This window comes from Petromyzon marinus, chromosome 24 (assembly GCF_048934315.1).
Source record: "Petromyzon marinus isolate PM22_M1 ecotype Great Lakes invasive population chromosome 24, UKy_Petmar_22M1.pri1.0, whole genome shotgun sequence".
Classification (NCBI taxonomy): domain Eukaryota; kingdom Metazoa; phylum Chordata; class Hyperoartia; order Petromyzontiformes; family Petromyzontidae; genus Petromyzon; species Petromyzon marinus.
Genome location: NC_133690.1, coordinates 19198650 through 19225957, shown reverse-complemented (window position 1 = coordinate 19225957; position 27308 = coordinate 19198650). Strand labels below are relative to the sequence as shown.

The window sequence follows — 27308 nt, the reverse complement described above, 5'->3', positions numbered from 1 at the left end:
AGTCACAAGCTAATCACTCAGCCATTTCAATGCTAAATTATATGCTAATTCCTTTGTCAAGTCGCTTTGTTTCTTCTCACACAGCTTAAAGGTCGTGATCTCAGCGTGGCTTTCTCACTCCAGCGCTGTCCTCCAGACAGTCTCGTCCCCTTCACCTGATGAAGGCCGCTTGTGTTGTGGCCGAAACGTCGTGAGAATATTATTGTGTTATTTTATTTTATCAATTTATTATTTTATTCTCATTCTACGTGACTTTACCGAAAGAACCAAAGAAGATGAATCCTTGCAGTCACGAAAGCTTTAAATAGAAAAAGAATAGAGAAGGGAAGCCATGACTGTGGCCGAGAAGGTCCGACGCTTCGTGCGGAGCAACAGACTTCCACGGCATTACGCAGCCGAGTGAGACCTCTGCTGTCAAACCGGAGCTGGTCACAAGGGGCCGTCCATAAATGACGTCACGCACCTGGGGGGGGGGGGGGGTCAGACATTTGTCACGATGTGTGACGAGGGGGGGGGGGTTGAGAAATGTGACGTCACATCAAAATGCGCAACTTTTAATAAATATAGACAACACGTTCTACTTAATTAAATATACTTTTTAATAAATGTTTTATCCTACAACATCAGAGTGCAGCGGAACATTAAATACATTAAATACGCACTACAATGACAATAGTTTAAAGCGATTTGAAGTGTTTTTTTTTGGGGGGGGGGGGGCAGAGCTTTGTGACGTCATATTTGAGGAGGGGTCTGACTTTGTGACGCCGTGTAACGATGGGGGGGGAGGGTCAAAAATCGTCCAAAATCGCGTGACGTCATTTATGAACGGCCCCTAAGCGCACTGCCCAGGTATGGGAAACTCTCCACTCTCTCGACTACTGTTCCATAGCCAATGGGGAGCTGAGGGGTGGAGTGTTTGGTAGTACAAAACACCCAGACAGGTGCTTAGTTTTGGTGGGGCTGATGGTAAGCGTTATTTCTGATGTTTGCACAGTCACATAGTCACTTTAAGATGTTTTTCTTGTTCGTGTTTTTGTTTTTTTGTTTGTTGTGGTTGCACCCGATTCAAGAGCCGAATGGCTCACAGGGCTATACCAAAATAAAGAAACTGAAAACTAATACCGCAGATGCTGCCACAGTCAACTCGCCATTGTGTGATGAGAACTTATGGAAAGTCATACTCTTTGGTTTTTTCGGTAAAGTCACGTAGGTGAAATAAAACAATATAATAAAACAACTAAACCAAAGAGTATGAGTCCTTGCAGTCACGAAAGCTTCAAATCTAGAATTATGGAAAGTCCCCCTGTAAAGTGACGTTGCCGCGCAATGACGTCACGTCGCGCTGCCTCGGAGACGTCACCGCGAGAGAAGTGCTGCGCGATGGCGGATTTGGTGCTGACTGCGTGACGGACCCGAGGAGGCCTCGTTCGGCTCCGCGCTCCGGGGCGGCTATGGGGAAGAGGGGCCGTGGCGCCGAGGCGGCGGGCGGCAAACGGAGGCCCGTGTTGCAACTCGACAACAGCATCAGGAAGGACAGGGAGGAGGCGGCGGCGGCAGCGGGTGCTGCGGGTGAGCGGCGCCCACGGCTTGACACGCGGCCTAGTTTAGGCCTGCGGAGGGAGGCTTGAGCAGATCCGGGAGACACGGGGAGACGGGAAAACGAGAGGGCATGAGACACGAGCAGAGGGGAGACACGGGGAAGTCACGCGTAGATAGAAACACGAGAATATGAGAAACAGGCGGGAGACACATTGAGTGGAGGGGAGGCACGGAAACGTGACCATGAAAACGCGCGCTCCGACCGCATCTCGGTAATTTCTGCAAATGCTTGGGGGGAGGCCTGAGGATGGAGTCGAGCCAGGAAACGTAGACCCTGTGGCACTCTTGACTGTAACTCTGCCTTTCCCACGTTCCGCAGACTCAACCACTGCGCTCTCTGTGCCGGAGCCCTCGGCGTCGCGTCTGGCGGGTGGTCTGGTGCTGCTGGGCGCGTATGCAGACAGCGACGACGACGACGATGATGACGAGGACACGGGGCCACAGTCTCCACTCGAGCGGCCCCGGGACCTCGACAGCAAAGTGGCCGACTTTCTTGCTGTGAGAGCCAACGGCCCGGCTAGCCGCCGTATGCAGCGAAAAGTGCTCATCTGTGTAACTGTGCCGTGTGAATGTGCTTGAGTTTGTTGGCCATCCGTGCTGTTGATTTTGTGATGTCGGTGCTATGTGGCAGCACTGTGTTAATGTATAGTGTGTGTTGGTTTGTGTGGTCTGAGGTTGGTCGTGTGCATTGGCCGGTGGTGGCTGTTTAGTGGTCGCTGCTGGTTTTTGGGTACTGATAGACCAGAGGACGCCTTTGAGACGAGGCTCAAAAGAAAGCTGTCTCTGGTGTGGACCAATCAGTTTCAAGGACAATGCATATACTACCAGAGTATGTATTTTGTTTGCATTCTGACCACAAGTATTGTGGTTAATGCAGACATGATTCCTTGTAAAAGGTTTCAATTTGGTGTTTTAACATCTTAACACCTAATCATCATCAGGTGTGAAAACCACAGCAAGAAAATTTTCTAATTTTCTTGTGTGAAAACCAATTTTCTTGCTGTGGTTTTCACACCTGATGATGATTGCTTGTGTTGCAGTCGAAACGTCGTGAGAATTTTATTGTTTTATATTTTTATTCTTTTATTGTTTCCCTTCTACGTGACTTTACCGAAAGAACCAAAAATATGAATCCCTGCAGTCACAAAAGCTTTAAATAAAAATCTTAACACCTGTTTTGTTGTCAGAAAAAAGGGGAAAAACCTAATACAGTGGTACCCCGGAGATCGAACGTAATTCGTTCCAGAAGGCCATTCGGACACCAATTTGTTCGAACACCAAATTAATTTTCCCCATAAGAATTAATGTAAATGACATTAATTGTTTTCAGACACAAGACATCTCTCATTATAAAGCATTTTTACACGAAGTTTACAGTAATTACATGCATAAAATCATACAAAAACAAGAACACACATTAAATAAATGGAATAACTGAATAAATATATGGAATAAATTAAATAAATGAACATTTAACTTCATTTTACCTGTAGTAAGGAGAGTTGATGGCTTGAGTGGAAGGTGGTGAGGAGGACGAGGTGGTGGTGTTAATGTTTGGAAGGGGAGTCACATACGGTAAAACCTTTGTCTGGGCAAGCATCATGCACGCTGGCCATACGCGTCTCAGCCGTGTACAGGTTCTTTCAAGTCGCGATTGCCGTTCGACCTCCGAATTTCGTTCGGTTTCCGGGGCAAAAAATGTTCGGAAATATGGTTCGAACACCAATTTGTTCGAGTTCTGGTGCGTTCGATCCCTGAGGTTCTACTGCATCATAATCTTGACTTAAAGCTTTCGTGACTGCAGGAATTAATATTCTTTGGTTCTTTTGGTAAAGTCACGTAGATATAAAAAAAATGATTTTAAAAAATCACGACGTTTCGATCGACGTTTCGATCGCAACACAAGCAGTCAAGTTTTCTATCTACGTGGCTTTACTGAAAGACCCAAAGAATATATATGCGTTGTGTTGATACTTGCTGTTTGTTCTGCAAGGAAATTGATGCCATTTCGGTGCCTGGCCCCACGGCTGAGGGCGATGGTGCAGCAGACAGTGAGAGTGGCTTGGCCGGGGGGGCTGACGGAGACACAGTTGAGGCCTCCTCTACAGATAGCATCTCTCGGACGGTCGTGGGAGTTTCCGCTGAGACCGCTGGCGCATTGGCGAGCGGCAGGGCGCAGCAGGGCGGCTGGCATTACGACACGCACTACTCCACTGCTTCCAGTAAGCTCCAGCCTTCCACATCTACGATGATTCTTTCCATTGGTGGGACTGGGTAACATGAATGCAAGTTATATTTCTGAAAATATTTTAATTTAGGGTTGGTAACATGGTTCAGCCAGAGCACCTTTGCCACTTTTTGCAGAGATTCGTGGTTTAAATCAGAATGGCCACCCTGGTTATTACTGGTGGCATATTCACTGTAAAATACTGTGGAGGTTAAAAATCCTGTGACGTTATTCGAAAGAGAGTAGGGCATTGTGTGCCAGATTCATTGTCAAAATTTTCCACTTTTAAAAAATTATCACCAAAATAAACAATTGGGAAACACCTCGCGACTTCGCCCCCTATTATAACACTACTCTCTGTGAACATAGCACTCTCGTTATAGTTATGTGGTATAATAATGACGCAAACTCTGAATAAGGGCCGTTTCCATAAGTGTTTTATATAAAGTATTTATATGCACCATTGGCGATGTATCACAAACATGTTGTTTATCACAACATGTCTGTCCTGTATGTTAAGCACTGGTTAATACTACTGTCCTCTCAGTCTCATGGAATAATCACTCACACTCTGTAAGCCTCTTCAATTTGACATGATTATACATTTAAATATTTAACCTGAGTTTGGCAATGTGATCACGCTGTTGTGGCCTGTGTGCTACTGCACTCCCGCCCAGGAATACCCAGGATAGGGGAGATGTGGTAGAGCTGTGAAATGCCCTGCATTGGGTTCCGTCCAACCTTCCCGGGAGTTATCTGGCTGTGTGGTGTTACAAAGAGGTTCTGGAAATGGAGCTCAAGTGGGGGGTGGAATGGAGTTTATTCATAAACTCATGAGGCTACAAAATGTAAAAAAATATATATCCAGCCTCCGCCATTACTGTCCGGTTGGTAGAGCAACAATCAGTGAGGGACTGGATCTGCAGATGAACCTAAGTGAACCCTTCAATCAGGCATTGCAAGTTTGGTGTCAAATCATCCAAGTAATCCTACACACGTGTCTGATTGGGTACCGATTGCGTGTTTGGCTGAGCTGAGCCTGTGTTTGTGCTGGTGCAGCGGGGATAGAGATGGGTGAGTGGCAGGAGGTGTGGGATGAGAACACGGGCTGCTACTACTACTGGCACCTGCAGACCAACCAGGTGACTTGGGAACTCCCGTCAGCACTGGCGCTGCAGATACAGCACCTGCAGCATCTCAACAATGGGTGGGTGGTTCCCACACACAACTGCGTATGCACATAAACCCGCAATTTACACGAGCATTCCTCTGTGCCTGTTCAGTAAATATGTTTATATATAAATGTAAAAGGGATGATAATTGCCGGTGGATGAGCATAACTAGTGAGTGGCAGCCATAGAGGAGACAACCCGGCCAAGGGGACGTCCACCACAGAGAAGGAGCTGTGAGATTGGCTCTTATGCAGGTGCCCGGTGGTTTGTTGCATCGCTCAACCATAAGGGATGGTGATGGCTTGGAAAAGCTTTTATTCAGCAGTGAATTAATCATGGCTGATGATGTAGCCACAATGCACGATATAGTTTACTTATCTCTATATATATAAAATGGAAATTTGTGATTATGTGTGTCTGTTCAAAATGTTTAGCGTACTTCCCGACATGCAACAAACTTGAAATTTGCCATGTGGGTACTTTCCAGACTGTACACCACGCAAGGCACACTCCGTTACGCGGAAGCGTAACGGAGTGTGCCTGCTGATCGCAGGTGAAGTGAAATACAAATGTGTTGCAGGTCTAAGGCGTTCTTCGTGCAGCATTGCTTTATTATTTCAGTCGTTTACTGCCGTACTCACCCTGAAAGTTGTGTGTGTCTGCAGCAAGCGCGTGTTTGTGTACCGATGGTTAGCGCGCCGCGCTACGAACCAGGCGACCCGAGTTCGATTCCCGCTCACGGCCACCACCGGTGACGATTATTTGAACCGTTCCTGGGCTTCTCCTAGGTCAACTCAGCCTCAAACGAGTAACTGGTGTGGTGTGTGAACATCGCCACTGGGGAGACAAAGGCAGCCGGGCGTCGTGAATCCAAGTCCCGGGCGTAGCCGGGTAGTAAAGCTAGTATAGTATATATGCAAATGTGCAGCCCTCTGCTTAATCCACTGGTGAAGGCCTCCCCACTCCGTGCAGGCCATGGAGGTTATTTTACCATACTTCACTACGTTGGTTAGAGGGATTGTGAAGGCAGGCAGTATAAACAATGGAGCTTAGTGCAGTACAACAACGGAGCTTGCTGCACTGTCAATGTTATGGACTGCCCCCTACTGACAGCATAGCCCCGCACCAGTCAACAACACCTGCCTATTGCATGGCGTTGCCCATCCAAGTGCTATCTTTGCAAGCTCAGTGATGCTTGGCTTCCAAGATCTGATGATTGGCTGCAGTCCGGACAATTTGGTCACAGGAAAGCAGTATCTATGTGATAAAAAAATGTATATTTGCATTGCATATTAATAGGGAGACAGTGTGAGCCTGCATTGAAATCTGAAACCCACACACAGTGGCATGCCTACATCCATGAGTTTGTGCTTCGATTTACAGACATTTTCCTGGGGTGTCGGAGACGGGGGCGACCGAGGGGACAGATGTGCTGGGCACTGTACACCCTGTGTCGTCCGTGGAGGAAAAGGCCCAAAACAAATCTATCACGAGCACCGTCGTCAAACCCAGGGTGCGTCTGCCACGGACACTGCAACGTGCGAGGGCTCTGCCCGTGTTTAGCAGTGGGACGTCCTCAGGGTGACAGATTGGTGCAGTGGTAACACTTGTGGTTCACAGCCAGAAGGGCATGGGTTTAATACCTGACTTGGGTGCCTTTCTTCATATGTTCTTTCACATGTCTACATGGGTTTTCTCTGAGTTCTCCAGTTTCCTCCAATATCCCAAAGAAAATACAATGTAACTTGTAGTTGCCAACCATCCCAATGCTGATAATGTTAAATGATAATTAAATCTCTCATGCTCGAGTTTCAATAATAAATAAATGCAGCACAAACGTTTTCTCCTGGCTGATGTAGAGGTGGTGTACATGCGGGTGAACATGCCGGTTGGCGAGGGGGGGAATTTTTAAGAGCTGCGAAAGTTTGGGGTACGTAGTGGTACCCCAAACTTTCGCAGCTCTTAAAAATTCCCTTTTCACACCATCAATAGGTAAACTCCCCCTCCCCCCCTCGCCAAGCGGCATGTTCACCCGCATGTACACCACCTCTACACCGTTCATCATGCTTAGTCGGCCAATCAAATGTTAATTTTTATGCTAATTCCTTTGTCAAGACACCTTGTTTCCTCGCACACAGCTTAAAGGTCGCGGTCTGAGCGTGGCTGTGTTTCACTCCAGCGCTGTTCTCGAGACAGCCTGGTCTCTTCACCTGATGAAGGCCGCTTGTGTTGTGGCCGAAACGTCATGATTTTGGTTGTTTTATTTTTTACCTACGTGACTTTACCGAATAGAACCAAAGAGTATGAATTTAAGTGTGGTTGTGCACTTAATCGTGCTCAATTCCAGCTTTGAGAATTAATATTATGGTTTGACTCATTCAACGGACGTTACTATCTGTGTTGTTTCGAGATAGTAACCGGTCATGTGGAGAGACACTGAGGTTCCTCTGAAGACAACTGGTGTGTGCGTTTGCAGGAGATCAACGAGCGCGTGTGCGCGCTAACGAGCGAGGACGAGGGCCGCTCGGTGGGTGTCGCCGAGTCACTGCTCGCGTCGCTTATCCCCGAGAGCGTGCGCCAGGCCGAGGCGCGCTGGCGCCAAACCCTTCACGGTCCTGGTTCTCCCAGCTCCCCGGCGTCCCTCTCCGCACCTCCATCCCCCGCCGTACCGTCGCACCAGCCGGGCGGCGCCGCGGAGACAGAACCGTCAGCTGGTGGCCGGAGACGAACAGCCAGCGACGCTAGCAGCGGTAGCCGCAAAAGCGGCGGCAGCAGCGGAGACGGCGTGAGCGACAAGGAGGACGATGCTGACGACGGAAGGAACGATGAAGGGGACGATGAGGAGGATTCAGATCAGGAGTTGAAGCACATCCTGGAAACGAAGAGGGTGCGTGTGCGAGGGCATGCAGCAGCAGCGTGTGTTGCGCTGCACTCCCGTTGTTTCCTGAGCTCTGATCTAGCTGCCCATGCAAAGATTGGGAGTATCTAAATTGTGTAATTTAATTGTGTGATTCATTACATTTGTAATTGGTATCTAAGTTACACACCTCAAATTGATTGGTAATCTTTGTCTATGCTACAGTACTCCACTACTTTCAATGTGTTTTGTCCATTGCTCATGGCTCATGCATGGGTCATCATGCCCCCATGGCTCTCGTCATCGGGCCCAGGGGCTTGGCGGTAGAGTGAGCACAATCGGAAGGTCCCTAGTTCAATTCCTGGTTGGGGGATAACTCAACCCCTCATCCCTCTGTCGTTCAATACAATGAGTAGCACTTTGTGGGGAAATGAACAATAGTTGTCATTATATTTCGATTTAAAACTTTCGTGACTGCAAGGATTCATCTTCTTTGGTTCTTTCGGTAAAGTCACGTAGAATGAGAATAATAAAATAAAATAAGACAATAAAATTCTCACGACGTTTCGGCCACAACACAAGTAGCCTTCAGGTGAAAGAACAGAACTGTCGGGACGACAGTGCTTCAATGAGCGCTGCTAAGATTCGTAGCGTCTTTTAAGCTCGGTGAGAGGCGTGGAGCGCCTTGACAAAGGAGTTTACATATCAGCGCAGGAGAATTTAGCATTGAAATAGCTGAGGGATTAGCTTGTGACAGATACAGCTGTGTTAAAGTCAAAGTTTACATATCAACAGAGGCATTTAGTATATGGACGCTAAAGGCCTCCAACTACCCAACTATCATACAGTGAACCTATGTGAAGAAACTAAGTCTATATTACATCAATATAATAAATGTACTTAATATATTCTTCAATAAGCTGAGCTATTAATCACAAAGCAACTGGGTATCCGCTACACTATATAATGAATACCATATAGTAAACCAATAAAAAACTAAAATATAAGCTTCCTCAATGTTATCAATAAACTCTATATACTCTCCAATCAGCTGAGCCACCAACAATAAGTTGTTATGTATCACAATGCCACATGGCGAAAAATGGCGTTTTTTTCTTCCCCTCAACGCTAGCACCACGGACAGCGACGTTCAGACGGACGAGTCAATCCATGCTCGGAACGGAGGAGGGGGGAGAGAGAAACAGCCACAATGCGCTGTTATATTCCATGTTATAAACCATACCATTAACCGTGGTGTGAGAGGTATTAAGAGGCAATTGTATTTTACGGTGACCGTCAGACCGCAGCTCTTTCGTTGTGAACTCCTTTGTCAAGGCGCTCCGCTTCTCACCGAGCTTAAAAGACGCTACGAATCTTAGCAGCGCTCATTGAAGCACTGTCATCCCGACAGTTCTGTTCTTTCACCTGAAGAAGGCTACATGTGTTGTGGCCGAAACGTCATGGGAATTTTACTGTCTTATTTTATTGTATTCTCATACGTGACTTTACCGAAAGAACCAACGAAGAGTTGTCATGTCATTAGACCTCCTTTGCCAGTACCAAAATGTAATAATAGGGTTTTTCCCCTTTTTTCTGGCAACAAAACTGAAACCTTTTTACGAGGATTCATGTCTGCATCAACCACAATACCTGCAGTCAAAATGCAAACAAAAGACATACTATGATAATATATGCATTGTCCTTGAAACTGATTGGTCCACACCATCAGTTTCAAGGACAATTCATATATTATCATAGTATGTTTTTTGTTTGCATTTTGACTGCAGGTATTGTGGTTAATGCAGACATGAATCCTTGTAAAAAGGTTTCAGTTTTGTTGCCAGAAAAAAGGGGAAAAACCCTATTATTAGTTGTCATTATGGTTAGACTCATCCCTGCCATAGCATTGTGGAATTTGTGCAACTAGCTAAGGCCTGTAAAATAGAAGCTTGTGTAGGAAACCAATTTGATGTTGATGCGTGAGAGCCATTTACAAACACCCGGGTGTACAACCGTACATCTCCTGGGTAAGCTGAGGTTGCCAGTAGCTCCCAACTGTTTCTCATCCATCAACCACATGGGGAAGTTCATGGAGTTAAACTTGAAATTCTCGAAACCAAACGGTGTCTAGATGCCACCACTACTGCTCCTCACTACCAGTGCGTATTCTCTGCCAGACTCGGCAAGTTCATTCAAATTCAGACTTGACTATTCATGCATTCATCCCTTCTTGCTCCAGCCCTGTGCTGGGATAGCGGTTGTCGCGAGTGACCCGGCGAGACGCTAACGAGTGTGTGGGCCGCACGCAAGCAGGCCGAGTTACGCGCTCTCGAGGACGGAGGAGGCAGCTCGCGGTCGTCCACCCCGAGACGTGACGACCCGGAGGACGGTGGTGCCAGTGCCGCCGCTACGGAGCCAAAACCCAAGTGGAAGACGTTTGTTCGGGCGGCGAGCCCTCCTCCGCCGGCCCGTGCGGCCACATCGCCCGCGCGAGATGCCCACGACGCGGGGGGGCCCGGCGAGGAGGAGGAGGAAGCCGAAGCGGGGCACCTGGAAGAGGGGCCCAGCTCGGCCGCGGGGTCCGTAAAGGGGGAGAGAAGCCCTGAGGGAGCGCAGGGCGTGGACCCCACTGGGGCTGTGGACACGGGCGACGAGGAGGAGGATGAGGCGGGTGATGTTGTACAAGAGGCTGAGGATGGCATGATGGCAGTCAAGGTGGGCGCCGGGGAGGACGACGACGAGGAGGAGGAGAGGGAGACACCAGTGTCATCACACACAGGTGTCATGCACGCTGCTGCTGTCGGATGCTGCTTGTGATGTCGATGACTGAGCCACACGCTACTCGGGCTCCACTCTAGCACCACATTCACGCCACCCTGATACCACTTTCACACCACTCTAGTTGCCTGCCTACCCCATTGACAACTTGCAGGCTGGTGCTGAATCGGCTTATGCCTCACAGGAACAGGCTGTCAGTAAGGGTTCCCTCCTCTGCTAAAAACAACCGAAATGCTGTCTGACACGTGTTATTCCGTTATGGCGGCAATATAATTACAAGTTTTGTTATTAGGCTCCCCTCACCGATATCCCCTTCTGTGCATGCCCAGTGAGTGCCTGTTTTATACGTTTGAAGTGCAGTGGTTGAGTCTGACTGGCGGCGTCTGTATTGTGTGCGCTGTGTTGGTTCAGGTGCAGCGAGGAGCCACAGCAGGGCGCCTGGCCGCACGGAGGAAGCGAGGAGGAGGGGAGGGGCAGGAGGAGGAGGTGGAGGCAGGGTGGATCCAGAGGATGACGACGACCAGGTGAAGGTGAGACCAGCAGAGAGATGTGCAGCTTCATCACTACCTCATGACCTCGTGATCGTTACTGATGGGTGGTTAAAGGAGTCTCATTGCGCAACCAGTTATGAATGTTAATGATCACTGTTTTGTGTTTCTAAACCTCACGTGTTTTTTTAATCTGCTGATGCAAATAACAATCACAACGTTCGTTATATCTCCCAGCGGGGACATCTTGACTCTTTACAGTTTGTCATCGCTGAGCTGGCCAACGACCTGACAAGCAAGCTGGGCTTTCTAGGCATCAGCACGCGAGCTATCTCCAACTTCCAACTCTTGCTGCTCACCACACAGGTGACTCACCACATTAATTGCATCACCACAGATAAACTCACTTCACTGATAAACTCACCACCACAAGTGTCTCTCCTCTGCGTGTTCGGAAGGCACCTCGCTAGGCAGTTGCACACAGGAAAGCTCGTGTGCTCTCGCGTACCGCGTCAGTAGTCCTAGACGTACATGCGTGTGTCCGTCTGGGTGTCTGCGCAGACCCGTCTGGCGGACTGGCGCGAGGGTTCCCTGGACAGCCGCTACCTGAAACGCCGCCTGCAGGAGGGGGCGGCGCAGCTCGCGCAATACGAGTGCAACGCCACCCCTAAGGGCTGGGCATGCACCTGGGACAGGTACGCACTCTCTCACGTGCGCACCGTTGACCCGTCACCGCTTCAAGAAACTATTTACCCGATCGGAACCTTGGGCCCAGAGAGCGAACGCAAAATCTCGAGATCAAACATGGAAATCCCCAAAGCCAGAGACACTCGGCGGCCCGCCCTGCCGCGAGCCCGGACGGACTGAGTGTAGCGCCGCGACGAAACAAACGCGCGCCCTTTAAGCTTAAACCGCAATCCGGCGAAGATCTCGGAGCGAGTAGGACTCTGCGGGTGTCCCCCCCGACTGTGCGTGCGAGCCGAGCACGTGGTACGCACGTGGGCGTTTCCGGAGGGAGGGATTTGTGTTGTTGCACACGCTCAAGCACCCAGTTGACAGCCCAGCGACGCGGCCGGGAGGGGCCCACACGCGGGGAGCCAGGCCTGCCAAGGAGCCAGAGCCGGGACGGCGACGCCGCGTAGGCGCGAGCGCGTGTGATGTGGGATCGTTCAGGTCAGTGCCGCCGCACGAACACCTCACATTTTGTCGTGCTCAACGATTCCGACGCGCCTCTTCCGAAAGTGTTTGGATAAAACCCATGTTGTGTTCTGTGTTTTTCAGCGACAAGACCACTGCGTGCGCCTATTGATGCCTGAGTGTGTGTAATGGCGACGACTATTAATATTGCTGATATCCATGTGCAGTGAATGTACACACCCGCACCGATGCACGTGCGTGCGTGTACGCATACATGTGTGCTCAATACAAAATGTACACGACATTCAAGTAATGTTTTAAACTCACAAGCACAGAGCGATAGGCTTGGTGGGGTGTAGAGGCGACTGTGTAAACCTGACCTCTGCGCCCCCGTTTGGTTGGAACGATTGCCCGGCCCGCTCCACGCAAGCGGCGCTGGTGGGGCCAGGTCCCGGCCGCCCCTTGCGCTTCTCGCGGTTGAGTTTTCAGAGTGTGCCGCCGGTGCCCCTGCTAACTGTGCCGGCACGCAGCGCAGGGACGAGGTGGCGCGCTCTGTCACCACGAGTGTTGTGTTGGACTGTGCTGCATGCACATGTACGTGCGTGTCTGCGTGCGAGTGTGGGTGTGTGCGCGTCGTGCATGCTCGCGGAGGTTGTGTGCAGCGGATGGAGCTCGTGTGCGTGAGTGCGCGTGTGGCGGGTGGCGGTGCGTGTGCGCGCCTGCCCGTGCTTGTGGCGCGTGTGTGATTGTGCGCATGGTGTGTGTTCCCTCTCGCCCTCCCGCACGCAGGACCCACGCTCGCTACTACTACACCAACGAGCGGACGGGCGCGTCGCAGTGGGAGTTCCCCGATGTCACCGACGAGGGGGTGGGGGAGGAGAATGATGCGGGGCGAGGGGAGGGGCCGGTGGGAGGGGTCAGCGTGGAGACACCAGACTGGCTGACTCTGAACCGGCCCCTCATGACAGGTCAGCCTCACACAAGGCGATGCTTGCCAATAATGCCATGGGGCAGCAGGGCGGTGCAGCCTGTGTTCGATTCCTAACTCGGGCACCTTTATGCTTGGAGTTTATATGTTCTCTCTCTGTTCTGCATGGGGTTTTTCTGGGTTTTCTGGTTTGGCCCCACACAATGTAGCTGGTATTGGCCAAATATCTCAATGCTGGCAATTTACCTGCAAATAAAAGATTACAAATATTTCGATTTAAAGCTTTCGTGACTGCAAGGATTCATCTTCTTTGGTTCTTTCGGTAAAGTCACGTAGAATGTTGTGGCCGAAACGTCGTGAGAATTTTATCGTGTTATTTTATTATTTTATTCTCATTCTACATGACTTTACCGAAAGAACCAAAGAAGATTACAAATATAGCAATATCAAACTCTCTATAGCAAGAAATTAGCAGGATCCAGGCTTTTCTGGCTATACAAGCACCATAATAATGATAATTACTGGTGTCGTAGGTGGTGTAATTGGAATGACTTCATGTGGCAAGTCATCGGTTGAAATCAGTTATGTAATTCTCAAGGTGTACATCAAGTCATGGATATAAGACTCGTTTAACCAAGTCATTAAACATATTGGCATCGGGCTAATGGAATTTACAGGACATGCAGATAATTTAAGCGAGAAAGACGATACAAACAAAAGTCGAATAATTGGTTATTGAATTCAATTCTGACCTCAAACTGAGACGGTGGATTGGTGGAGGGTTAATTTCACACACAAACACCTCCACACACAGCTCCACTCACACATGCCTATAATCACAAACTCACATCCACTCACATCCACACACCACCCCACTGCCCCAGGAGGGCCCTAACTCCCGTGGTGATGACGTCGCCTTCCTTGCTGCACAGATGCGTTCGCGGCGCACGTGGAGCAACCCAGCATGTCGGCGTCTCTGCGCGACGTGCCTCTGCTGCCTCCGCCCACCCTGGCCCCCTCCTCCTTGGCCTCGTACTCCGAACCGCTCGCTCCTCTGGCGGTGCTCCAGTACGCCCTGCCGGCGGCCATGGTGCCCCCCTACCCGCTCGCGCACACTCCCCCCATGGGCCCGTGCCACCCGAGCACACCCCCCGTGGCCGCGCCTCCTGCGGGCGCGCCTCCTCCGCCCCCTCCGCCCCCGGCCGAGCCCTTGCCCCCGCCGCCCCCCGAGAGTCCCCCACCCCCCCCGCCACCCCCCGAGAGCCCCCCTCCACCCCCACCTCCGCTGGAGGATGACGACATTGAGGAAGTGGACATGCAGCTGGAGACCGGAGCCGGGGAGCCGCCTCCACCGGGCGTTGAGGAGCCGGTGCCCCCACTTCCACCCCCACTCAAGGCTGGCAAGGCCCCCCTACACACCCACGTGCTGAGTGCAGCTGTGTCTGAGGCCGACACGGCCACCGGAAAGGTGCGTGCGTTGTGTGTGGAGGGATGTCCGAGAGGATGTTTGTTGGTGTGTGTGGATGTGGGCGAGTAAAGGGGTGTGGAGGTGTGCACGTGAATGGACTTCCTATGTGTGTGTGTATAGGCTCAGTAGTTATCTGTGTGGCCGTGCGTGAGCTGAGCGGTGGTGGAGTGGATTGCACACTGCGCTATGATTCCCCACTCACCGATCGTGGGGCCTCCCCAGCTCAACTTAACGGGTACCTTTGTGTGGTGTCTAAACATCAACTTCCTTTCCGCCTTGTCGGCCTTCATATGTGGTCACCAGCAGCCCTTGCCCTATCAGCTTGTGTGGGCTACACAGCTGTCTGTCTTTGTGCGTATGACCGTGCATGTGCACACATAAGACATGTGTGTGTGTGTTTCTGCAGGACGAGGCTGCCCGTGCGGTTCGCACTGTGAAGCGGAAAGTGCCAGCAGTGATCTCGGCTCCACCGCAGATTTGCAAACCCCCCACCACGATCGGCAGCAAGGCCATGCTGTACCCCCCCTCCGGTCAGTGCTATCCGCGCACTCCTTCGTCGCTCCTCCTTGCTCACTCCTAACTTAAATTTTTACTTGAAACTTTTGTGACTGCAGGAATTCATTTTTTTTGGTTCTTTCGGTAAAATCACGTAGATAGAAAAATAATAATAAAAAAAGTGAAAAAATATACTAATAAATAAATAAAACACTCATTTAGACTGTAGCCTGGTTTTAAATCGGAGTAAGTGTACTGGCAGTCTATAATGTAGACTGTAGACTGGTTATTAAGTTTGGTGAGTGTACTGCCAGTCTATAATGTAGACTTTAGCAATGGTTATTAAGCTGGGTGAGTGTACTGGCAGTCGATAATGTAGACTGTAGCGTGGTTCTTAACCTGAGTGAGCGTACTGGCAGTCTATAATGTAGACTTATTCTTGGTTCTTTCAGTAATAAAAATAAAATAAAAATTTAATTAAATTTTAAAAAACCACGACGTTTCGATCGCAACACAAGTAGTCGTCATCAGGAAAAGGGGGGTTAGCCTCTAGAGGCAAACTGTTTATAAAGGTTTAGAGATGGGCGTAGCCCAAGTGTGTCAGCAGCATGGGTGGGGCAGCTAATGTTAACTTGCTCATTGCTCACTTCTTCTCACTCGCTCCTTCTCACTTGCTCCTCCTCAGTCGTTCCTCCCACCGATCATGTCTTTTGTTTGTATGTTCGCACCAGCAGTGGTGGGCCCAAGTGACCCATTGGTTGCCATGGTACCAGGAGCATGGGGTCCAGGGGAGCCCCTGTCCAGCATCGTGACGACCATCCAGCCACCCTCTATCACAATGCCGATGCACTCTGCTCTGCCCAGCGGTCCCACCCTCGCCACCAATGCAGTGGCGGACAAAGCCAAGAAAACTAAGAAGGTGTGAGTGGGCCTGTGTGTGTCGGTACCCCCACATAACGGACTGGATTTAGTCAATGATTGTAGGCTGGAGTGGGCACGTGACTACCAACCACAGCCATGTAAATGTATACTTTGATGTTTCATGTGGAGCGACAAATATAGGAGACGAATTGTCTGCTTATTTTTTTTTACATCACACAGAGGTGATTTCCAGTCGCACTGAAGAAATATTGCACACGTTACACGCACACGCCATGTTCTCAAAAGTCGTCGAGTCCCCGGCACCTGCGTGTGCTGCCTCATGCTGATGAAACCACGGGCGTTGGTGAACGAGACCATCATCTCACTCCACTTGAGAACCAAGGTTCATCTATGTTAAATGTGTGTGCAGCTGAAGAAGGTGTCCGGGAAGGTGAAGGGGAAGATGCCACCGCTGGTGCAGAAGTGGAAGAGCATCCAGCGCGAGCTGGAGGAGGAAGAACGCGGTAGCTCCAGCGACGACGGGGAGCCGCAGGACCCCACCGCGCGCATCATCAACTGGCGCCACGAGCAGATGCTCACGTACGTCCAGACATCACAAGCTCATCCTGCCCAGCTGCTCAATCATCCAACTCGCTCACCTCGCTCACTCGCCCTGCCCACTTGCCCTGCCCACTCGCCCTGCTCTCGCGGCACCACCACACTGCTTCTCTTTCTGTTTCTGCCCTCGCACTGCTCCATTTTATAATTCCCCGCATCGGTCTTTATTCCCCAAGCTCTTATAATAAATAACCTTTCTAAATTCAAGAAATGGATTCACTCTGATCTATAATATCTTTGATCGTGCTGTTGGTTGCTGGCTGCATAGCATTTTGCACCTTTGGGCCTGTGCTCCGCAACCGTGTTTAAGAAACAAACAAACCAAACCCACCCCGCAACACGTCCCACACCTGCCCCACACACCACGTCCATCTTTTACCTTTTACCTTTTACCACCGCTAACCAGAGTGTTCGATGTGTTACGCACACAGGGGCAAATCTGAGAGGAATGCCAACTTTGAGGCGCTGCCTGAGGACTGGCGCGAGCGACTCAAGCGCCGGAAGATGAACCCGCGCTAGCCACCCGGCTTTGGGATGAGGCCACCTGGCTTTGGGATTGGGCGCCGCGGGGACAGAGGAAATGGCACAACCCGGGCGGGGGAGGGGGGCACCTTGCGAAACTTGAATCGGGTTTATTCATTTTTACGACCGTGTGCCGACACTGGTGGGTTTAGGTGGGGGGAGGGGGGGGTTAACGAACCGTCGTGGGTCTAGGCAGCGAGCCGAACGCTATGCGATTGAAATTGACCTATGGGGCAATGGGGCTTCGTGTCACCCTGTGGCGATGGCATGTGGATCATGGGACTCGTGCACATTTGTTTTACGAGACCAAGGTTTGCGCTGGGTAAATATTTCTCGTATTCCTTAGATGTCTGTCAGACCTCCGTGTAAGAGCCAAAACATGTTTTTGTTTGACTGTTGTATGTTTTTAAATAAAGACAATTCCATTGGGTTGTAAGTGTGGTGTAGGCTCATAGTTGTATACAGTGCACTGGATAGTCACTTGGAATGCAGCAACTCATGTGCAAGGGTGCCCTGCATGTTAATTAACACGTATCATATGCGGCACATGCGCACATGCTTTTGAAATCTTTGACTTGTACAGTTTTAATTCATACAATGAACATCACACTCTGCCCTAACATACAAATATAAACATTTGAGGTATCCACAGTCTTGATAACATTCACATTTCAGCTTTATTTAGATGTGGCTGCGTGGGTGATGTTATCTCTGTGGTGGCGAGATGTTAACTACCTCACCTGGTGTGCAGGAGGCCATAGGTTCAATCCCGACCCTGACGCCTGTATATTTGGGGTTTGCATGCTTTCCCCGTAGTCGCGTAGATTTTTCTCCTGGTCATCCAGTTTTTCCCTCCACATTTAGAAACATTCGTTTAGCGTATTTGGTTGAAAGACGTTCCCACATGATGATCCACTTCGTTTAGGTATAAGTTGTGGCCAGGTAACTTGTGAAAAAGAGCTATATAGCTTAGTGTGCCTTACCTGCTAAAATAAAATGTTAAGTAAGATACGTACCCCCTTGTTACATTGCCACTGGTTTGCCTTATGGACTTTGGAGGGGGGAACTTGAGACTGGTGACAAAGTCATGCACGCAATCATCCAAATAAAGTTGAAATGTGAAAATTATGAATAGTAATAACTGGACTTGCAGACGTTGAGTTGAAATAATGACGTTAACGTGCCTGTTATATTTAATCTGTCAACACTGGCTGTTTTAAACAATATGCGCATCTTGCGACCTGGCTTGTGATAGAAACACCATCCAGACCATCGGCTGTACAACAGTGAACAGCTGTAAACTGGGGGAGTTTGGGGTCACTATGTGAGACTATATGGTCGTGAGCCACCAAGTCTGTCTTAAGTCTATGGATCTGCGCGAGTCTGCTGCTTAAGGTAAGGCCTATAGGATTTTGAGTTCATATATAGGTTGATGTGAGCCTGTGGGTGTCTGAGTTTATGGGTCTTCATTGGCTCTGGATTTCTATGTGAGCCTTCACAAAAGTGATACGAAACTTGAGATATTTGTTCATAACAGTGGCCTTAAAATAAAAAAAAATAAGTGACGTTTCGGACACTGGCCCTTCATAGCATAAATATTCGCACATGACAGAGCAGTGGATGGCTGTAAACTGACATTATAACGGAGGCACCGAAGCAAATCCACAGCACATCAACTGAAGCTCTTTCCTGGCTAAGCTTATTCTGGACATTGACGTGTAAGCTGCTGCTCATCGAGGCGCGTGTCGCTGTGTTAGCCAGAGGCACCTCGCTGAGTTTATTATCGAGAGGGGTCTGGTTGAATGCATACCTGGCGTGCCATTACGACACCCATCCTGCAGGTATGCGCTCAGGAATGCAGGCGAACACCTGCGGGTCTGGACGTGCTTGCCTTGCAGTCATGCGTCTACGAGCCATGAGAGATGAAACGCGAAGGTTGTTTGCGTCCTGGCCCACTACGCACCGAGTTGTTTACATCTCGGTGGTGAGTATTCTGATGAATCCCGTCCTGATCATCTGTGCAATATGGAGTCGATTCAGTGGGGGGTGGAGGAAGGCGTCTGACCGAATCTCTCCGCGTGTGGCGGTCTCCGTGGTTGTGTTAAACAATGGGGAGCGGCTACCCGAGTTCGATTCCCGCTCATGGGTAACATCCGTGACTAATATCTGAACTGGTTATTGTCCTCCCCTAGGTCGACCCAGGGTTAAATGAGTACCTGGTGTGGGTTGGTTAACCATAAGCATTTGGAAAGACAGGCGGCAGGGCGTAGTGCTGGCCACCCAACCCCTTGTGTGCCATGCCGTCCTTAATAGATGCTCGCTAACAGCACTTATTCCAACAATCTGTTAAAGGCTATATGGGGGATGGTGTGTGTTAACATGTGTGGTTGTGTTGTAGTTTGACTGACACACTTGTTCGTTTGTACTAGTTGGTTGTGGTGTGTGTGATGTATGCGTAGCAGTGTGTTCGTGTATGGTTGTGTTGATGTGTAACTATCGTGTATTTTGCCTTTAGAAAAACAACCGATTGCTCATCGGCTGCGAAACAGATCGGTCTCTGGAGGCGGCTTGTGAAAGACAGTGCCGGGCAGTTGAAGAGAGTCGGGGCGATACAACAAACAGTCTGGGACAGTGGTGAGGACAGGTGGTGCCCTCTTCCAGTCGGTGGTCAATCTAAAACCCTAAGTGCACGTGGCTGTCACGTCGTGGTGAAGCGTTTGGTTCACTTGGAACCAAAACTATGGACGGTGTATTAAACCACCGTAGTCTTTGCTCCTTCAACGTAAGAACAGAAAAACTACACGAAGCCTCTCCTGAAGCCCTCTCGTCGTGGCTATCAGACCTCGACATTGGCCTTTAGCTCCTGAACATCATGCAGCCAAACGCAAAAATATAATTGTGGTGAATGGCGGCCGTTGTATGTATGAGCGAGTGGCTTGTTCATCAGGGTTTGATTGAGTTGGATGAGCCCAGGTGCTTGTATGGAATGCAGGTCGATGTTTATACATCTCTGCATCACCACCGCCCTCCCCGCGCAAGTTAAATTATTTCTTACATCCATCGCTCTCGCTTGAGTTCACAAAGAGAACCCCTAAACTCGCAGGCGCCCTCCCCCTCAAGCACGCCCATTTTAATGCACGTATGCAGCAGCTACCACCGCCCTGCCCCCGTCTCCGTAACATTCTCTCCGTGCCCACAGGGATCCGATAAGAAAATGGAAGCATTTAGTTTGTATTGGTGCCAGGAGCATCTGGTTTAACCAGTCTGGCAGATTTCCTGACGAACGGCCAGAAATGACTTAATCCGAGCCCAATCTAAGAGAGGGGCTAAGGCGACAGTCTCGTCCGCAGCTTCACTCGCGAGATTAACATTTGATGCCCCGTTTCGCCACGATATCTGTCCCTCTACGATATTTTTACATTTCATCAGCCACATAACCCTCTTCCGGGAGTGCATAATTTCAGCAAGATTGGTTCAACATAAGCAAATTTTAGACCAGCTTCGATATTCGGTGTCCCATCAGTAGAGTCAGGCTTGCTTGAACAAATATTGTTCAAGTGCCAGACTGCAGGTATTGTGGTTAATGCAGACATGAATCCTTGTAAAAAGGTTTCAATTTTGTTGCCAGAAAAAAGGGAAAAAACCCTATTATATTTTGGTACTGGCAAAGGAGGTCTAATGATGTAGATGCTCACCCCGAGCCCTCATTACTTTGATAGTGCATTGTCTTTGAGCTGTACGCCTTTTGGCGTCACCTGGTCGAGCACCAATTGGGTCGAGGCTAAAAAGAAAGCCGTCCCTTGGTGTGGACCAATCAGTTTCAAGGACAATGCATATATAGTATTTTTTTGCATTTTGACTGCAGGTATTGTGGTTAATGCAGACATGAATCCTTGTAAAAAGGTTTCAGTTTTGTTGCCAGAAAAAAGGGGAAAAACCCTATTATTACAAGTGCCAGATGTTTATAAAGATCCTCGCTCTGTGTTGGATATGGGGTTTACTTCTGTGCTGAATAGATTTTAATTAATTTCTGGAGACACAACAGAGTTCTACTCAATTACTTGTATTTGCTTTTGCCTCAGCAATAAAAATAATGTATCACGAACAAACACAGATCAGACATCGCAATGTTTATAATGAGGGGGTGACCATGATGATGACGACGGGCGATGGAGTTGCTACAGGGTGAACGCGCGCGATCCTCGCGAAATGAGTTTCCTGCGCCAGGAGGTGGACTGCGTGGTGGTGGTGGAGTGGGGAGCGGTCGTGTTGTGGTGCCACGGCCGTGGAGCAACTCCACAAGCGCCGCGACTCCCCCCTGTCCCAACCCTGAGCATACACACACACGCAGCACACACGCAGCACACACACACGCAGCACACACACGCAGCACACACACGCAGCACACACACGCAGCGTCCCGGCGGGGGATCGCCTGGCACCACGGGTTTTCATCCGAAGGGCACCGAGGTGGGGAGTCCCGCGGTTTCCCGGTGCCAGGAGATTGGCCGACCCTCCCAGGGCAAATCACATTGCGGCGCCCCTAAATTGGCTTAAATTGTATGAACGCACAAAGGTTCACAGGTAGGCGCACGATTGGCTGCGCGGAATGACGTAACCCTAGATTTTCAAAGTCAAGTGGCATGAAAAGGGGAGCGAAAAAATGGTTCAAGAGCTTGGTCGCCAAGACCCCCCTGCCGTCCTGCTTCCTTGAGCCGCTCGCAGAATCCGTGTGATGCCAGCGAGTGCTGCTACGAGGCAGTGATAGGCAAGGTTTTTTCGTCATCCTCCCTCCGACTCTCACAGCGTCCGTGCGACGCCGTGAGTACAGCTGCGAGGTACATGATAGGGCGTGAGTGTTTGGGGACTTGGATAGAAGTAGACTAGGCTCTGCTCGCAGAATACTCCCTCCGGGCAGTGCAAGGTTTGCGCCGTGAATAAAAGTTAGCACAGAGCCTCGGCGTAGTGTTTGTGATTTGAGTGTGTGTGGAGCGACTGCCCGCAGATGCGCGCGCGTTCGTGCCGCCGCTGAGCGTGAGTCTTAGTCCGGGCGCGGGGTAGAATATAACAATCCCCACAGGCGCACGCGTGTTCCCGCTGCTGCTGTAGTGTTAACTGTGTGGCGTGCGCGTTCTAGAATATAATCGCCAGCGGGAGTGCGCGTGCTCGCCGCCGCGTGAGCATTAGCGGTGGTGTGTGCCAGTGAGTGAGTGAGGATTGACCCTGTCCGGCGGTAAGCCAGCCATGTCTCTCCGAGAGGGCGCTAGCGCGGGAGGGCCGATCACTCGATCGGCGGGGCCCGGCACGAGCTGAGCGAGGCGGTGGAGGGGGGAGTGGAGGGGGCAAACTTAGCGCCCCACCTGCCCAGCGAGGGCGGTGGGGCGGACGCCGGCCCCCACAGTGTAACGGTTAGGGTTACGGCAAGTGTTGTTAGCGAGCACCTTTGAAGGCCAACGCCAGGCCCGTCCGCCTTTGTCTCCCGAGTGGCGATGTTTACACACCGCACCAGATAATCATTTGAGGATAAATCGACCTAGGGGAGGTCCAGATAATTGTTTTTGGCGTTGGCCGTAAGCGAGAATCGAACTCGGGTGGGCGGGTTCGTAGTGGAGCGCGCTAATAGCTACTCGAGCACTCCCCCACCCCCTGCCCCCCAACCCCCCTGCCCCGCCCGCGTGCAAGCGATGAGACGCGGGAATGCGCGAGTCGAGGATTTCCACTGTGCATTCCTGGGCGCGGCCTCCGCTCTCTTAAGCCGACTCCCCCCACCTCGCCTCCATCAGTGCCACCTTGAGGAGTCGAGGTGTCGCCACAGCCAGCTACCAACTACAACCAGCTACCACCGAGTAATTAAAACCAACTACCACCACCGCCACGATGCTGAGGTTCGCCCTTCTACTCGTGCTGGCGCTGGGGTGCGGAGCCAACCACCTCCTGACAGGTAAGCGGTGGCGAGGGGGAGCCGTGGACCCTAAGGGGTTGTGGCGAGGGAGCTTCTGGCTTTGAATCCCACTGGGGGTCTCCCGCATATTTCTCTTGCACACGGAGTCGCCCATTGTGTGCCTGTCTGTCGCCGCTGTGAAGTTCGCACTGCTTCTTGGTGGATTCTATTCGCGTCTTTCTCTCCCAGTTGTAGCGCTGGTTTAATCGGCCCGATCGTTGCGTGGTAATCTTTCCATGATAAATTCTCGCGTTCAACATCGAATTACCCGGTCGGTATTCTTGGTTCTTTCCGTAAAGTCACGTAGAAGGGAAACAAAACAATAAAAAACCAAAGCAAAAAAAAAACGCCACTTTGTTCAAATTTTCTTGCTGTGGTTTTCACACCTGATGATGATTACTTGTGTTGCAGTCGAAACGTCGTGAGAATTTTTATTGTTTCATATTGTTTTTTTATTGTTTTATTGTTTTCCTTCTACGTGACTTTACTGAAAGAACCAAGAATATGAATCCCTGCAGTCACGAAAGCTTTAAATCAAAATTTACCCGGTCGGTGTTAGAGAACGGTCCTCGGAAATAGACATCACAGAGTTACTAACGAGGGGTCATCTTTTATCCGCACACTATGGGACAATGCACACGTGCTTCCGCAAGCTCGTGGTATGGCAGTTGACGCGATATATATTTTATTATTATCACAGCCACATCAACATAACCAGGCTGAGACCATCAGCTCGCTCATTCCGAGACCCCGGTTAAAAATCACGTTTTAAACCGGGAATCAAACCCAGGTTGTCATCGCTGTCGACTCAGCATTATCATTGCCCTGAGTAACCCGGGCACCTGGTGGCACGCTGACTAGGATGTTGATGACTTCAGTCGGTGGGTGCGATTATAGAGGGCAGATCTCGGAGGTTGCGAATCTGCTGAACAGCAGCCGCGGGATGCGCACCCTGTCGCCGCGGTGGTCGCTGGCCGGTGGCGGTGCCCGGGTGCTGCCTCCTGCCCAGCGGTCGGGACAGCGGGGCGCAGAGCAGCGGGGCGCGGGGCCCGGAGAACCCCTTTAGGACGCTTCGGTAGCTAGCGAGGTCTCGATCTTGATGATGGGTGGATGATCGTGTCCTGCAGATTATCAGGTGAAACTGCTGAACACCAGCGTCGTTCGAGCGGCGCAGACACCTCAGTCCGTGGCCTTCGCACTTGATGATGGGTGGATGATCGTGTCCTGCAGATTATCAGGTGAAACTGCTGAACACCAGCGTCGTTCGAGCGGCGCAGACACCTCAGTCCGTGGCCTTCGCAGTGCCCTCGTGCGAGATCGCCATGATCGCGGGCACCATGCTCAACATCTTCGTGACGCCCAACACGACGGGAGGTGAGTCTAGCACGACGCATCGGGCACCTGCCCCTCCCTCCACCTCTAGACCCCATCACTACCACCCTCCTCATCACTTCTCATCTTCTTCCACCAACCTCTGCTCCGCTTCCCCTTGCCCTCACCTGTCTCCACCCCACACCCATCCTCCCTCCATCGCCTCCCTCAATCGCCTCCCTCCACTCACCTACCCAGATGTCCTTATTGCCCTCACCTCCCCTCTATCTTCTTGCATCGAGTTACAATCTCAATGTGTGCAAGCAACCATTGCCACCGCCCCAATCCACGCCCCCAAGGCGCGGTGCAGTACCCCCAGGGGGCGGGGCAGTATCCCCAGGGCGGTGTGTGATGCCCGGTGCCCCCAGGGCGGTGTGTGATTCCCAGTGCCCCCAGGGCGGTGTGTGATGCCCGGTGCCCCCAGGGCGATGTGTGATGCCCGGTGCCCCCAGGGCGGTGTGGATGCCCGGTGCCCCCAGGGCGGAGTGTGATGCCCGGTGCCCCCAGAGCGGAGTGTGACGTGCCGACCGTGTGTTCTCCTGCAGTCGAGGTGATCGTTGGGCAGGTGGCGGTGCCTGGGTGTCGCGTGGCGCGGGCCGTGTCGGGGCAGGTGGTGTCTGGAAACGACGGGACGGGCCCGGGCATCCCCGTGCCCAGCGGAGTGGCCTATCGGGTCACGGGACTCACCCCCAGCACCAGTTACTCGTGAGTTGCGCACGTGGTCATGGGGCTATGGGGCCCGATTGGGAAACACGGCAAGAAGCAGTAATCTGTTTATTATCGTTCTGCTTGTTTACCCATGACTTTGTTTCAGGAGGGTCCTGCCAAGTTTTCGCAGTAGAGAGCGATGGCTGCTGCTGTATGTCATCCTAATTGAATAATTTGCAAGGGCTCATTCACGTCCACTGTGAAGCAGACTTTTTTCTACCGTTAATACGCCCGCAGTATTAATCAGGGCGGCCACTGGATAGAGCCGTGAACCGAGTCAACCCCCTCAACCAGAATTGAACTCTCAATTTTTAGATTACGAGCCGATCGTTGTAATGTATTAAAAAAATCAAAGTTTTAAAAACATATACATTGTTGAGACACTGAAGGCGACGGGGTGGTCCATGCAGGATACCGCGCGGCGCGCGTCCCGTCCCTACGGCTACAGCGCCTCCCTCCGCGCAGGAACTATGGAGGCGACACACCAGCCCTGTCCCCGGCCTCACTCCTCCACCCCCGCACACCGATCATCCCACTTGTGCGGCAGGCTGACAGCGCAGTGAGAACACTCGCGCCTCACAGCAAGCTCATGGGTTCGATTCCAACTGGGACACCTTTCCGTGTGGAGTTTGCAAGCTCTCCCCCTGTTCCACATGGGCTTCCTCTGGCTTCTCCAGTTTCCTCCCATCGCCGAAATAAATCCTACAATGTAAGCGGTATTGGCCAAACATCTCAATTCAGAAAATTACCCAATGCAAATTACTTGATTGGGGATTTCGCATATCAACATTGCCCCCCGCCCCCTACTGTCAAGACTTGGTAGGACCATCCTGAGAAACAGTTGAGACTCCGCTAGGAGCTTTCCTGGGAAAACAAGGGTAATAATAATATGCAAGGTACACACGCGTATGCACGGTCCGAGTGTTCGCTGTGTGCGTGCAGAATGCAACGTGGGTTCGCTGGTTTTCTCCCATGGCTAAAACCCCCCCATACAATGTAACCAGAATTGGACAAACACCGTATCGCAGCGCAAAAAATATCTACAAATCACTCACTTGGGATTCCCCTGTGCCACAAAAAGGTGACAGGACCCTCCTTGAAAGAAGTTTGAGACTCTGTGAGGCTATCCTGGATAGGGATGGAACTATTCTTAAACAATAACCCCACCCTCCTTCCCCCCCACAGGGTGGTTCTCCGCCATTCAACGTTGGGATTGCAGTCTGTGCCCGGGATCCTCAGCACGGCGAATGCGCGCACCCCCCGCAGCGCGGTGGACGCGGAGGCGTTCTCGCGCTCGGGAGGAATGGTGGTGATCACGGTCATCCTCTCCGTCCTGATCTTCCTGCTCCTTGCCATCCTCGTCGCCGCCTTGCTGCTCGGAAACAAAAATTGAAAGGGAGGGACCCATCCCCGAGACCCCCTCCCCGAGTCCCCCTCCCCGAGACCCCCTCCCCGAGATCCCCTCCCCGAGACCCCCTCCCCGAGACCCCCTCCCCAAGACCACCTCCCCGAGACCCCCAATACTGTGAGACCCCAAATTCCTAAGATCCTGAGACCCACGCTAAGGTCATCAGACCCACTCACTGAGGTCCGTGGCATCTCGCTTGCCGGATGAGGGACCCCCTTGTACTTGTCCTCTCGTCTAATGTGAAGGACCCCTGTATCTTGTTGGCGTTGGCCTTGTACTTTTACTGCCTAGGGTCCGTGTAGTTGAGTTTAAGGTAGTGTGGTGTTTAAATTTTGACTGCGTGAATGCTGTATCGCGTTTTAAATGTCGCCTGGCTCTACTCCGCGTTCGTTTGAAGACATCGCTGCTTCGCTGCTGTGATCGCGCGGCAGCGATCACCGCGTCCATGAATTAATAAATCTGAGAATTGACCAAAACTGCCGACCCTGTCTCCGAGTCCCGACGTCGACCCCTCTACTACCCTCTCATCCCCATTTCCTACCTTAATCATCCCCTATACCCTCATCCCCTCGCTCTAGCTTACCCTCTTTTGTATCTCTTAATCTTGTTCTACCTCTTGCCTCTCCCTCTTGTCCCTTCCTTCTCGTCCGTTCTCGCGTATGTCGTCTCCTCCACGCTCCTCCTCCCCCTCTCTTTGCGTCTCTCTCACCACGTCCCCTCTCCTCCCGCC

At 51.1% G+C, this 27308-nt stretch overlaps 2 protein-coding genes and 1 long non-coding RNA gene across 6 annotated transcripts; 2 read left to right on the top strand and 1 right to left on the bottom strand.

Annotated features, from left to right (window-relative positions):
- The first annotated feature begins 1332 nt into the window (after nucleotides 1-1332).
- On the top strand, nucleotides 1333-17586 carry FNBP4 (formin binding protein 4). Of its 3 annotated transcripts, none has more exons than XM_032960199.2 (16): nucleotides 1333-1569; nucleotides 1919-2097; nucleotides 3593-3821; nucleotides 4886-5033; nucleotides 6382-6511; nucleotides 7475-7885; nucleotides 10169-10634; nucleotides 11045-11163; nucleotides 11359-11487; nucleotides 11683-11816; nucleotides 13048-13226; nucleotides 14119-14654; nucleotides 15061-15184; nucleotides 15881-16068; nucleotides 16441-16610; nucleotides 17060-17586. In XM_032960199.2, the coding sequence occupies exons 1-16, from the start codon at nucleotides 1452-1454 to the stop codon at nucleotides 17145-17147; spliced, it is 3348 nt and encodes a 1115-aa protein (XP_032816090.2). In that variant the 5' UTR covers nucleotides 1333-1451; the 3' UTR covers nucleotides 17148-17586. The 3 variants fall into 3 exon arrangements, with proteins under 3 accessions (XP_032816090.2, XP_075925631.1, XP_075925630.1); XM_076069516.1 differs by having other exon boundaries at nucleotides 1334-1569; nucleotides 11383-11487; XM_076069515.1 differs by having other exon boundaries at nucleotides 1334-1569; nucleotides 15884-16068.
- A 4088-nt stretch (nucleotides 17587-21674) lies between these two features.
- On the top strand, nucleotides 21675-27058 carry UPK2 (uroplakin 2). 2 transcript variants are annotated; one of them, XM_076069518.1, is made up of 5 exons: nucleotides 21675-21988; nucleotides 22934-23091; nucleotides 24322-24465; nucleotides 25008-25167; nucleotides 26356-27058. In XM_076069518.1, exons 2-5 carry the CDS (start codon nucleotides 23028-23030, stop codon nucleotides 26561-26563), a joined length of 576 nt encoding a protein of 191 aa, XP_075925633.1. In that variant the 5' UTR covers nucleotides 21675-21988; nucleotides 22934-23027; the 3' UTR covers nucleotides 26564-27058. The 2 variants fall into 2 exon arrangements, with proteins under 2 accessions (XP_075925633.1, XP_075925632.1); XM_076069517.1 differs by lacking the exon at nucleotides 21675-21988 and having other exon boundaries at nucleotides 22825-23091.
- On the bottom strand, nucleotides 25232-27301 carry LOC116945668 (uncharacterized). The gene is made up of 2 exons (XR_004403357.2): nucleotides 27162-27301; nucleotides 25232-26542 (listed from the first exon to the last, which is right to left on the bottom strand). It is a non-coding gene; the product is annotated as an uncharacterized LOC116945668 (long non-coding RNA).
- Nucleotides 27302-27308: the final 7 nt, after the last annotated feature.